Source organism: Fragaria vesca, unplaced genomic scaffold (assembly GCF_000184155.1).
Source record: "Fragaria vesca subsp. vesca unplaced genomic scaffold, FraVesHawaii_1.0 scf0513018, whole genome shotgun sequence".
Classification (NCBI taxonomy): Eukaryota; Viridiplantae; Streptophyta; class Magnoliopsida; order Rosales; family Rosaceae; genus Fragaria; species Fragaria vesca.
Window position 1 is genome coordinate 128505 of NW_004443419.1, and position 14008 is coordinate 142512.

At 39.7% G+C, this 14008-nt stretch overlaps 2 protein-coding genes across 2 annotated transcripts; one reads left to right on the forward strand and one right to left on the reverse strand.

Moving 5' to 3' along the window:
• Positions 1–225: 225 nt before the first annotated feature.
• On the reverse strand, positions 226–4406 carry LOC101314047 (peptide chain release factor 1-like). Its single transcript, XM_004309660.1, has 15 exons — positions 4175–4406; positions 4010–4066; positions 3799–3879; positions 3657–3714; positions 3457–3560; positions 3239–3290; positions 2925–2974; positions 2458–2523; positions 2214–2378; positions 1596–1668; positions 1362–1494; positions 1142–1199; positions 826–873; positions 417–500; positions 226–297 (listed from the first exon to the last, which is right to left on the reverse strand). The coding sequence occupies exons 1-15, from the start codon at positions 4310–4312 to the stop codon at positions 226–228; spliced, it is 1239 nt and encodes a 412-aa protein (XP_004309708.1). The 5' UTR covers positions 4313–4406.
• A 2748-nt stretch (positions 4407–7154) lies between these two features.
• LOC101304932 (zinc finger CCCH domain-containing protein 32-like) lies at positions 7155–11073 on the forward strand. The gene is made up of 7 exons (XM_004309634.1): positions 7155–7465; positions 7560–7702; positions 8247–8309; positions 8421–8540; positions 8635–8925; positions 9001–9318; positions 10461–11073. The coding sequence occupies exons 1-7, from the start codon at positions 7384–7386 to the stop codon at positions 10830–10832; spliced, it is 1389 nt and encodes a 462-aa protein (XP_004309682.1). The 5' UTR covers positions 7155–7383; the 3' UTR covers positions 10833–11073.
• The last annotated feature ends 2935 nt before the right edge of the window (positions 11074–14008 follow it).

A 14008-nucleotide genomic window follows, 5' to 3' on the forward strand; every position in this document is an offset into this window, starting at 1 on the left:
TTTGGATTATGAACTATAATTTAGGTGCCGTGCCTCATGAGTTTGATCTTTACAGATAATGGGATTCAAAAACTACATATCCAAATGGGATCTGAGCCTCAGCTATTCTTCCCAAAAAAAAAAAATGAGAAAGAAAAAGAAAAGAAACGGTTTTCTCATAACAGATTATCTGGAAGAACAGTGTGAATCTTACAACAATTAATGTAGGCTTCAGATGGTTTTCTATTACCCAGCTGGAGCTCCTACAGATTCAGCAAGTTCTTCCAGAAGCTCCTTTTGCTCCAAAGAAGTACAGGCCTGCAAAAAAGCAGGAAAATCAATTGCAGCGTAAAGTCTAACTTAAAATGTCATGAACCTCTATCCTTCCTACAGTATGTATCAATGTAGAAAATGGAAACATCTTACTAGAGAAATACCTGAATTGCGTTATCTATATCACCACCAAGAAAACCGGTGAGCTCATAGTTTATCTTCAACCGGTGGTCAGTGACTCTATTGTCCTGAATCAATAAACAAAAGAGTAAATAACTTCCCCAAACGTAACAACATAATCATGAAGAGATTTTGTACACACTAGTCTCATACAGGTTAGGCTAAGTTCACAAAATTACTTGACCAGACTGACACTTGTTTAAAAACTTTATACAATTATTGGGACTCTAAATCTAATAGTTGAAACCTTTTGAATCAGATAGTTTCTTAAGCAGCCAGTCAAATCAATTTTTTACCAACACTATATTGTCAATAAGCCTATCTTCGAGACTTCAGTGGCAGTAAACTTAAAATTGATGACATGAGAAAATAAATCTAACTAGTTATTAGTACCTTGAAATTATATGTTCGAATCTTTTCTGCACGAGAACCGGTCCCAACCTGCATTTCAAGAATACAACATCATTAATGTAGTTAATCTAGTGCCTAAATCATTACCTAAATAATGTAATTGTAGTATTGTTCTATGTGTGTGTGTGTGTGTGGAGAGAGAGAGAGAGAGAGAGAGAGAGAGAGATGGGAGGCTCTTGCCTAGAGGTCACATTCTATACCCTCATCACAAAAAACATATATGTGATGCAAATGTTCACACCAAGGTACTAGTCATATGCATCTTAAATAGTTTCTAAGCTAAACGAGTAACAGATACCTGTGATTTCCGTTGATTCCTAATCAGTTCCTGCTGCTCCCTCAGTTTTATTTTATACCTGAAACATGGTCATTGATCATCAAAACTGCACAAAAGAAAAGCCGGGTGGAAGCAAGACATATATGTTTGAAAGAAATGATTGTTTTCAACTCAGTCAACATGTTACCAATCAAAGTAACATTCTGAGGGCACCTAAAACATGGATTTAATCAGCACTTACAATTTTGCTCTCAGCAACTGAAAAGCACGATGCTTGTTCTGAAGTTGAGACCTCTCTTCACTACAAAAGATGCGGATGCCAGTTGGCTTATGGACAAGATCAACAGCTGTCTCCACCTTGTTGACATTCTGCCCTGCATGACAATGTTGCATAAAGTTGTGGCATATAAGGAGTCCTTTCCTCTTACCAAATTGAGGTATGCAAAACAATGTCAATTCTACAATAAACAAATACCTCCAGCTCCCCCAGACCTTGCTGTTGTCAGTTCAATATCTTTTGGGTCAATAACCACCTCAACTTCATCCGCCTACAATATGGCACAGAAGAACTATAAATAAGGTAACATGAATGATACAATCAAGAGTAACGTAGAATATTAGTCACAAAAAACAAGATTCAGAATATTCCGGTTGCCACAGCAAGCTTGACTTCAACAATTTTGAGGTAAGGGGATGAATTTAAAACTATAAATATTATAAAGCCATCTGGATACAGATTGAGGAAAGTAGATGGTGCTACTCAAATTCATTAAAACAGTACATCCAAACGGAAATTTTGTAGCAGATAAAGGGACAATATTCAACCATATTAGAGGGTAAACTAATTTATTACTAATGGCAATGAAAGTGGGGAAGAATGGCAAAGAAAGTAAAAGATAATGCATATCACTGTTTTCCTCATCAGGAAGAATCCAAATGAAGTACCACCTTTTCGAGATAGTCAATGTAAAGAACTTGGAACATTGGTGGACCAATGTTAGTAATGGGTATACAAACTTGAGCACACTTTATTGAATCTTTCAAAATCCAGATCCAATGTAAAATTGAGTATTTTGTGCAAAAGATAAGATACCTCAGGCATGATGGCAACAGTTGCAGTGGAAGTATGCACACGACCCTGTGTTTCCGTATGAGGAACACGTTGAACCCGGTGAACACCAGACTCATATTTTAATTTGCTGTATACACGCTTTCCTTTTATCTCCATCACATAGGTCTTGTATCCTCCTCTTTCAGCCTAAAAGAAAGAAAGAAAGCTCTATCAGTCATGTCAAGAGCAATAGGATATACCTCCTTAAAAATGGCAGCAAAAATACCTCTGTGCTTGAAACTGGGTTGAACTTCCAATTGTTCCTCTCACAGTACTTCTCATACATACGAACCTGGGTCAGGAAATAAAAATAAATAAATAAATAAATGCAGAAGCATCAAGGTATGCTCAAAAACAACTTGAAGGAATGACTTCATGGACTAAAAGAATACTTGTTTAGGCCTATAATGCGTGTCATTGAAAACAAAACATATAAAGCGAGCTTGGTGTCGTAACAAGTTTATCCACATAGATAGATGCTGAAACAAGCTTGTCCAAAACCTAAGTTACCTAGCCCATTGTTATAGCTTTTCTCATTTGGGAGAGACAAACATTCAAGGCCAGGAAATTTTGCAAAATACTTGTACGATTTTTTCCTGGTATTCTTTTCTTTCTTTATCACCAGTTTGGTGTTGTATGCAAGAAAGGTAGATTCCCTATAGATTTTAAAGGACAAAAAAAACATATACCTACAAGATCACCTGCCCAGATTCCAGCTTCATCACCACCAGTACCAGCCCTTACTGTAGCAAGGAACAATGCTATTTTTAGTTAAAATGAAATTGATGGGCAGGTACCATCATCGCCAGCATAATAATGAAAAAAGCTGATCTATATGTAGTAGGAAGAACATGGTGAACCTAAACAGTCATTGCATTGTCTACCATATACTTGCCGTAGTTCAGACCACCCGAGTAAAGTAGAGCAGTTTACTCAGTAGAAAATGATACGTGGCTCACAATTAATCAAATAAAACAATTTACTCAAAAGGGAAGATATGAAATTACCTTCAAGCATTATATTTCTGGCATCAAGAGGGTCTGTAGGAAGGAGTTTCGTCTGTTAATATAACATGTAACATTATTAAAAAAATTAAAAAATCATTCCAAATATCAGGACAAGGAACAACTGTTACTCGGAAAGAGGAGCACCAATCTAACTGCTAATAGCCTAATACAAGGCTCACCATATCAACAATATTATATCAAATTACACCATAACGTACCTTAAGCTTCTCCTCAAGTTCTTTGATTTGATTGGACAAAGATTCAATTTCGTACGAAATCATAGCCGCCATTTCTTCATCATTTCCATCCTCATCCGCCAAAGCTGATACATTGCGTCATAAACAAGGACTTCAGCACTAAAATACCTTGAACATATTCGAAACCAGAACTCTACTCAAATAGTCAAATTGCAGCAAACCTTTACTCTCCTCTAACTGCTTCTCACAGTCCTTATACTCCTTATAAATTGACACAACCTGCCCAACAGCACAAAACCGCCTTCAGCGAAATCCGAAATGAACTCAATCAGACAAAATATGTTAATCTAAACTCTGCAATACCTCATCGAGCTCCGCCACGGATTGCGCCAGCCTCTGGTACTCACTGGGATTCGACACGATGTCTGGATCAGCTAGCTTGACCTAATTCAATTTTTAATTCCCTTCTCTATCAGAAAAACTCAAATCTAACAACAAAGCAAGTAAAAATTCGCAGTAAAATATTTACTAATTTAAACCTATCCATTCTAATCACGGTAACTAAAAATCATACCGATAATTCCTTCCATGTCTTCTCCGCAGATTCCAGCTTCGTAATCAAATACGGTGCCTGCAAATTCAACCAGGATTAACACATGAAATTACTCCTATAACCTCAGTTCGTTAATTACCAAGCAGAAACTGAATGAAGAAGTTACTAAGTGGTGAATGGACTGACCGCCATGCAAGTGATTCGTGGAGCTCTGGGATGAGGTTTGGGGATGGAAAGGGAAGTCCATGAGTGGTGGGTGAAACGGCGTCGTGGAGGGAATGCGAGTAATCGCGGCGGTGCGGAGGTGGTGGTGAGGCCGCTCATTGCCGCCGTGGGGGAGAAAAGCGCGGTAAGGCGGAGTGGTTGGAAATGGAGGAGATTTTGATTCTTTTTAAGGCGACGGGGTGTGGATAAGTTCCGTTGTGAGGTGTGCTTAGGATAGAGCAGCTATTAATGGATTCCAGTAATACACAAAGCCCACGTTTTTTTCTTCTAGCCCAATCTCTCAGCACAACAACGAGAAAACGGTGAAACCGTTAAACAACGACAAACGTGACACGTGGATTATATAAATATTAATTATATTAAATATCATATTTACAATATATTCTACTCTTAATCTTGTGTCATGACTCACGCTAACATAAACCAAATCGAAGGAGCCGGGTGGGAATGAGCAAAATCAGCAAGATAGTCTGCTACAAAGTTAACCTTACGAAACATATGATGAACACAATATAATCAAATTGAGCAGCAAAATGTGAGGATGTCCTTGACTAGTAAATAGTGTGAAGAACAATAGAGACTGTGAATTTTTATGCGAAATAATTGACACTGTAAAAGTCAAGAGTTGAAATCTCCCTGACATCATCATGGGACGAGTGTGACAAGAAAAAAATATAGTAGTTTTATACTTAAACAAGAAAAAGCCACTAAGCTTAAAAAGAAATTGTATTGATCCGCAAATGATACCTATGAACTTATTGTTTGTTTATTTTTAGCGAAACCTCACAGCTCAAAGTCGACAACACACCAATATGCCAAGCAATGCTTGTCTGGTAGTAGCCTAGTCACACCAATTACGGTGTGACTGAAACAGCACAACACACAGCGGGATATTGTCTGCTTTGGCCTCACTCTCATGGTTTTGTTCTTGGGTTTCCAACTCAAGATGTGTCTCACTAGTGTGCGTAATTATTGTTTTGGCATTACATTTTCTTTATTGAAACATCTATGATGAATTATTAAAAACTCATAAAAAGGGGGGAGGTTGGGCCTGCACGATTCCTCGAGTGAGATGTACGCAGTTTATGGAGGGGGAGAAGACATGAAAGAGAAAATACTTTCATTTTTTTTTCGGAAATGGATCTTACCCTTCTAACAAGCCTGACTTCCCGCTTAAGAAGTACTTGATTACCGTGCAAGCTTTGAGAATCAGTTTACCAGAATTTACTGAATTGAATTCGGTACTCCTCTTTAGGTTGCGAAACAAAAAAATCCTTCTTTAAACTAAGAAAAAAAAAAAAAACCCACAAAGTGCCTACTCCTTACGCTCTTGCTTTTGGGGGACATTGATCTAAAGCTTGAGTGCGGTTCTTTATGCAACGTCTAAAAATATATCTATGGCAAAACAAAACGCAATTTGTCGAAGAGTATATTCTTTTCAATCCAAATAATAAGACAAAGAAACCGCTCAACAATGAAGGACCGCCTACCAATCAAAGAGGATGAGAGTAAGTGTAAGCTCACTCGTAAACTCTCCGAGTTTCCATGGCTGGCACAACATATTTGATCCATATGAAACACACCCTTAGGTAATTGATTTTATAAGCCATTTTTAGACAAGAAGGGAAAAAAAAAATACAAGACGTGTGCTATGGTTTCATATTAGCTTTTCAAGTGTGACGTTCTTTAAGCAAGGAATTCCGACCAATCCCTTATCAGTCAAGTTGTCATGCTGCAGAATAGGAGCTTGTGTGGAACCTTAATTTATGGCATAACAACGATGGATGAGATTGTAAGAGAGCAACACCAGAGTTGTGCTGCTAGGTGAGGTGGTGGAGTGTTGCAACCTAGATTTATTTTCTCTTTATAGTTCGACTTACTTGCAATGAATAATAGCTTGATTATGCTTGTTACAATACATCTAGTAGTTATTGTTGAATCAATACGCATAAACGTAAGGCATAACATTTCAAAAATTTGAGCAAGTGTTATAAAAGGTAAATTTGTGTGTGAATCTCGTAGATAACATTTCATTGTCAATTTTTTAAATAATACAAAAAATAAAAGCCAAGTTTAGGTTTACGTATTTCCCCTCTCCATAGTAGAGCAAGAGGGAAAGTAGATGAGAATCAGATTTGCCAACCAGCAAACCTGATGACCAGCACTGACCAGCCAATCAGAAAAGAAAGAGAGCAGAGAGAGAGCAGAGACAGGGAGAGAAAGAGAGAAAGAGAGATGATTGGTTGGTCAGTGTTGGTCATCAGGTTTGCTGGTTGGCAAATCTGATTCTAAGTAGATGACCCATTTTTTTGTCACCATAAATGAGACGTGACACTAGAAACACACAGGAAAAGCGTAGCTGCCTAGGTAATGAAGCACTCGTACTAAAACCAAACCACTCGACGGTCGATAATTAACATTTGATATTCGTGGAAACCTATGATTACCAACCCCTTAATCCCATTTCCACCCAATAATATAGATTTTAGCGCCATTTTCTATATACCCCGACCGCGCGCCGTACCGCGCTAACACCTAACTAGTGAGTCGACTCCTTCCCAACTCGGAAAAGCTCCTCCACTCCCCAATCTCAAATTGACCATTCTACCCCCGCCCTTTCCTGAACCAACGTGTAACGTGTCAGAACCCCCTAAGGGCTGCAACGTAACTTCAGCGCTCCCTCCCAAGCGTCGGTTCCGAAAGTTACCCAAGCTTTCCAGATGCGCTTTATTTCAAAAAAACAAAAAAACCCAAAAACCAAAAAGACAGAGGGGGAGAGAGAGAGAGAGAGAGAGAGAAAGTAAAGAGTGTAAGTGAAGGTGTGTGTGTGAAGCCAAAAAGGCCAAAATACCAGACCGTACGGATATACGGTCGCTCTCTCTCTTAATAGAGAGAAAGCTCTGAGCTTTAGCTTTCCCCTTTCTTTGTTTCTCCGTTACTTGTGTTGTTGTCTGTTGTGTTTTTTTTTCTGTCTTTGGGTTTTTTTTTTTGGTCGGGGGCTACACTCACTCGATCGAGCTCTCCGATCAGTCGTGTGGCGGTGGCGGTGGCGGTGGTGTTGGTGGTGGTGTGAGGAGGAATCCTGTACATCCGTCCCCCTTCTCTCCTTTTCCTTTTTCCTCTATTTAGTGTGTACATAAAAGCTACTAAACGACGCCGTTTCACCACTCATGGAGCTGTACGGTCGGAGCCCCGCGAGAAACGGGTCCAACCCGGAATGGAGCTCCGGCGCCGCCGAGACCGGGCTCGAAGGTGTGTGTGAGTTTGGGTTTGATTTGGGGGGATTTGGGTTTCTAGGGTTTTGAAATTTTTTGAGTGATGGTAATGTGGGTGTGGAATTTTGTAGAGCAAATGTGGCAATTGGGCCTGACGAGCACCGAATCGTACCCGGAGCGGCCTGGTGTGCCCAACTGTGTTTACTACATGCGAACCGGGTTCTGTGGATATGGTGTCAGGTGTCGGTACAACCATCCTCGTGATCGTGCTGCGGTAAGCCCTCTACTTGTGTTTGGTTTGGAACCAGTTCTTGAGCTTGTCTTTGTGATTTTTAACTAGTTTGACTTAGCTTGTTGTTTCCAAACTTAGATGGTAGGTGAAGTAGGGGTGAATTTCGGAATTGTATGGCTTTGGTGTTATTGTTAGACCTAGATTAGGTAAAATTTGTGTGTGATGAACATATTGGACATAAATGTGAGTTGTTTGGTATGAAACTAGTGTTTAAGCGAATCTGATTTTTGTCAGTTTAGTTTCTTCATGTGGAGTCAGCATGTTGTCCCGTTGTGTGAAACTGGATGATTCTTTGTTTGCTGAGAGAGAAAGCTGAGGAGCTTGGAATGGGGACAGATTCTGGAGATATGTTTCTTTGGGGGTCTCTGTTACACCTAGTTTGGTTAAGTGTGTATTTGATGAAATGATTAGACCTAATATTGGTGCTTTGGGCCGACGGAACAATATCATTTCTTGGATTTCGTTAATAGCTGAAATTATATTGAGAAACTGGTCATGTAATGATTTGAGCTAATGCTATATTCAGGTTGTGGCGGCTGTGAGAGCTACAGGGGACTACCCAGAAAGAGTGGGTGAACCTGTATGTCAGGTATGCAGATGTATAGTAAATATATTTGAGGATTTCAAATTGGCATTTCTTCCATGGTTTACAATGCGAACTGTAACATCAATTTATGACATTTTTTTGCTTAATGTCCAGTATTATTTAAAGACTGGGACCTGTAAATTTGGTGCGTCCTGCAAGTTCCATCATCCGAAACATGGAGGTGGATCCTTGACACGTGCTCCACTAAATATTTATGGCTACCCGCTACGACCGGTATGGACTTTCTCTCTCCACTATTGCATATTCATATGCAAAATTTTGATGAACTTCTGGTGCAAATGGCTCATTTTTGTTTAAAATGTAACAGGGTGAGAGTGAATGCTCCTACTATTTGAAAACGGGGCAATGCAAATTTGGTTTAACCTGTAAATTCCATCACCCACAACCTGCTGGAACTACAGTACCAGCCTCTGCACCTCAATTTTATCAGTCGGTGCAGTCTCCTTCTGTTCCTATGCCAGAACAATTTGGGGGCCAATCCACTGGTTTGAGAGTGGCCAGGCCTCCACTATTACCTGGTTCATATGTGCAAGGGGCTTACGGTCCTGTCTTGATTCCTCCAGGAGTTGTTCCTATTCCGAGCTGGAATCCTTATTCGGTATGATAAAAACATATCTATGTTGTGACTTTGTGGAAATTAGTTACGTGAGTGTAACTTGTTTGTTTGGTGCAGGCGCCTTTAAGTCCTGCACTATCTCCTGGAGCTCAACCCACAGTAGGAGCAACCTCTTTGTATGGACTGACACAGTTATCTTCTCCCCCCCATGCGCTTGCAAGACCTTATACCTCTGTACCATCTTCTGTTGGCCCTTCTAGCAGCAGCCCAAATGAACAAACCTTCCCTGAGAGGCCTGGAGAACCTGAATGCCAGTATTACCTGAGAACTGGAGACTGTAAATTTGGACCGTCCTGTCGGTACCATCATCCTCGAGATCGAATTGCACCAAGGACAAATTGTCTCCTCAGTCCAGTTGGTCTACCTCTCCGTCCGGTATGTTGAGTTATATATGTATCTGATTTGAAGCTTTAACCTTTTTAAATTTCCAGTGTCAGAGCTTGGAAGAACCCAATAACTGTTTTTGCCTGACTAAATAATAATTTTTCTTTTATTGGGAAGTGAGTAACTATTTATCATATTCAGATTTATGCAAAATGTACAACCATAATCATGCAACTGAGCAACCAAAAAGTTTATTTGAACATGTTTTTGATGTGAGGTGGTTCTGCAGTTATAAATAGGTATTACTTTCAATATGATCTCTTTTTAGCAGAACCTTCTTGTCATAAAGGGTAGAAAGAATCTCTTCCACATTGAGTGCCAAAAAGTTGATGCTCCTTGTACAAATCTGTAGTTGTGAGGTTGTAGTGCAGTCATTTTTGGAATTGAACTAAACAGTACATAGAATGTAAGTTCTAAGTTGCAAACAAAGTATGCCTCTGGTTGGGTAAAGAATATGCCTAAACTTTTGTTTCTCCAAAGTCCACACATGATACATAATTTCATTTGAGATGGTTAAGAAAACATGGCAAAGTTTCTTAACTGCAAGCTTTTGTGCCTAGAGTCATGACACTAGTTAATCTGTCCTCTGTGTATGCTCATGCAGTTACGTGCTTTTTGGTTTATGCCTCCCTACTTGCATTATAACAATTAATATTTTTCCCTCTAATTATGCTGGTTGAAAGGGGGAGAATTGCTGTTGGATCCTGGGCAGAAGGGTCTCTGTTTAAACATTTTGTTTTATATTTCACTTTTGCCTGCTTTTTTAAAATAACTGTAGAGTCCGTCTCTTCACACCTTGCATATGCAAATATTCATTTTACTCTACATCACACCACTCAAAAACTGTCAGCACAGCACATCTTCATAAAACCATGCTCCCTGTTCTTCTCCGGCAAAGGCCATGTCCCTTTTTCAGCAATACAGAGTTTGAGATATTTATTGTTATTTCTGTTGGTGTTTTATCCTTGTTCTGATGCTGGACAGTTATATTTATAAACCTGTTAAAGATGTGATGTTCTTTCCTAATTTATGTAACTTGTTTCAGATCTATCCTTCGCTTCATTTAGTTTTACTCATTCCTACTTATAGAATTCAGAATTCAAAATTCAAAGTTGTTTTTGTATGTCTGACAGGGTGTGCAACCTTGTACATTCTACTTGCAAAATGGGCATTGCAAGTTTGGGTCTTCCTGCAAGTTCGATCATCCAATGGGAACTATGAGATACAGCCCATCAGCTTCATCTCTCGATATGCCTGTTGCTCCATACCCGGTTGGATCTTTGCTGGGTACTCTGGCTTCTTCTTCCTCTTCAGAGCTTCGACCTGAATTAGTTTCAGCTAGAATGCCTTCTTCTGGGAACCCCTCAAGTAGTTCAGTCGGATTGATTTTTTCTCAGAGTGGATCTGTTTCACTAGCTGATGTGCAACTATCAAGTCAAACTTCCGTTCCTATAAGCAATGGCAGAGGCACAAGGCAAGGTGGCGAGGTTCGTCGTTCAAGTTAGTGTAATTCCTGAAAGTCACTCCTCATTTCTCCCGGGTTTGGTTTCACCAGCCTCTCTGTTTATAGATGTCGGTAAATGTGTAATGGTCAATTGTGCAAAGGTTTCATATTTCAGTCATGGTCTATCAACAAATTGTGTTTAGCCCACGCTAGGATGGATATTGTTGATGCTAGTGTCATCTATATACAGCAATCAGTATGATTCCAAATAAGCTGCAAATATCAAATCCCATATGTACTTTCTATCTCTATCAAGTAATTATAGTAGAGAGCACGCAATTCAAGTAAGCCTGCCATGTTTCCTTCTGTCTGCGGAACATTTACAACTTCCCATGCTTTTCTCTTAGTACCATTCATAATGTTTAAATTCCATCTGACATGTCAATGGGAAAAAAATGTTAGCTCAGAATCTAATATTAAACATGAGCCCTCACTAGATCTGCATGTCTGAAAGTGTAGTTCATGGACATCCTCAGTATCTTCCCTGAAACTGAAAAGTTGGTGTACCAAATATCAATCAATCTTGATTTTGGAAAGATGGTTCCGATTTCTTAGCTTATTGCTGCCTCTATTACCTATATAATCCCTTGCTAAACCAGACTAGTTACCAAACTCAGGGTAGCAGGCCATCTCAGATGTCTGATTGTTAGGAATGGTGTAAGGCCAGTCTTGCTCGAGGATAACTTGTTCAGCAAAACACATAATAAATGGAGTTGTCTTCGGATGAGATTGCCTTGCACAAATCCTCGTATCGAAAAATTAGAGTTCTTTTGAATAGATCAAAACCCTGTTTAGCTACTTGGTTTTCACAACCTTGTCCATTGTATGAAACTGTTGTAGGATAATGTCAATTTCTTTGCTTAAAAGGGGTTGATCCTGAGGAGAATGGAGCGTTTCGTTTTTTGGACAAGAAGATGGAATGGTCTTTGGTTAATCCTGAGGGTGAATGGAGCGCTTCGCTTTTTGAACTATAAGATGGAACAATCTTTGGTGAATCCTGAGGGCAAGGAGGAATCTGTAGAAAAAACAGAAGGCAAAGCTTCCAGAAATTTTCTGATATTTCTTCTTGGCATGAAAGACTTTACAGATCTACACTACATATATGAGACTGAGATAAAACAGATCTCCTTTTCCTTTACAGACTCTTACACCCAAACTCACTCTTGAAGCAGACAACAAGGACAGAAGAATAAGCTATAAAGAGAAGCTATATAAGTAAAGTACAAAGTAAAAGATAAAATGTACAGTAATAGGAACAGCTGGAAATCCTAAGAATAATAGCCAAAACCCCAGCCATACTTCCAGAGTACAAATCATGCTTCAACTTCTAATACTCCCCCTCAAGCTGGATCAAGAGGATTCATTGAGCCAAGCTTGCCCAAGAGTCGATGAAATTGAGCAGCGGAAAGAGATTTGGTAAAGATGTCAGCCAATTGAGGTAATGTCTGGCCGAGTGATTGTAAGGTAGATTAACTTACCAACCAGCCTTTGATAAGAGGTCACATCAGAGAGAAAAGGACTTAAAGTATCAAACTGAAGCTTGCTGTCCAGAGGAGTGCTGGCAGGCTTGCTATCCCACTTATTGTCAAGGGGAGTGCTAGTAGGCTTGCTGTCCCACAACTCTGACTCTTTCAGCAAATCAAGAACATACTTCCTTTGATTTAGAAACAATCCTTTATGAGAAGTAGCCATTTCTATACCAAGGAAGTACTTAAGACGCCCCAAATCCTTAATAGCAAACTTGCAACGAAGAGAGTGCTTGAGAACATTAATCTCTTCTAGATTATCACCTGTCACAATTAAATCATCAACATAAATAAGCACCACAAGCTTACTTGTTGAACCAATTCGAACAAATAATGAGGAATCTGCATTGCTGCTATGAAAACCAACTTCTTCAAGCACATAACTAAGCTTGGCATACCAAGCTCGAGGAGATTGTTTCAAGCCGTAAATGGCTTTGTGAAGTTTGCATACCATATTAGGATCAGAAGATTGAGGGTGACCAGGAGGCAATTTCATATAAACCTCCTCTTCAAGATCACCATGTAGAAAAGCATTCTTCACATCTATTTGAAAAAGAGGCCAACCATGATTCACAGCAACCGAAAGAAGAACCCTAACAGTACTCATTTTTACAACAGGAGCAAAGGTTTCTTTGTAATCAACTCCATAGGTTTGAGTGAAACCCCTAGCTACCAATCGAGCCTTATGTCTTTCTACAGTGCCATCTGAGTGAAAGTTGGTCTTATACACCCATCTACTGCCTACTACCTTCTTCCCTTGAGGAATCTTAACCACACTCCATGTTTTATTCTCATTAAGGGCTTGAATTTCATCTGCCATAGCCTGTTTCCACACTTCATATTGATTTGCTTCATCAAAGCTTTGAGGTTCATGAGTAGCATCAAGGGTGCTGAGAAAAGCAGAATGAGCAGAAGAGAACCTTTCATAAGAGATGAAGGCAGTCATTGGATACCTCGCAGCATATGTCACATAATCTTGGAGCTTTGATGGAGGACCTCGTACTCGCGTAGGATTTCTACGAGGTACAGCTGGAGGTGGAGGAAGAGACTCAACAACAGGTTGCACAGGTAATTCAGATTGGTCAACATCTAGATTTGGAGGCACTGCCAGAACTTCTGAAACCGGAGCAGTAGGATGGGAATGCTGACTGGAATCCCCAACAACAGGGTGACTGAAACTCGAAGCTGGAACTAAAGCAGTATGATGGAAAGACTGTCTGCTATCCTCATTGACAAGAAGATTGGGAGTTGGAAACAGATCAAATAAAGACTCCCCCTGACTGTAACCATCTGATTTCCTAGCAAAGAAAGGAGTATTCTCATCGAATCTAACATCCCTGGAGACAATGATCTTTTTAGAAGAGGGGCTGTAGCATTTGTATCCCTTTTGAGTGGATGAATATCCTAAAAACACACACTTTTCAGCCCGAGGGTCAAGTTTCCCTCTTTGTTTAGCTTGTATGTGAACAAAACAAACACAACCAAATACTCTCAGGTGAGAGATATCAATCTTCCTTCCTTTCAACACTTCAAGAGGGGACTTACCACTAAGTACTCTACTAGGCAGACGATTGATGAGATAAGTAGCAGTGAGCACACTTTGAGACCAAAAACTCTTAGGTACATTCATTTGGAATATAGAGAGCTCTTG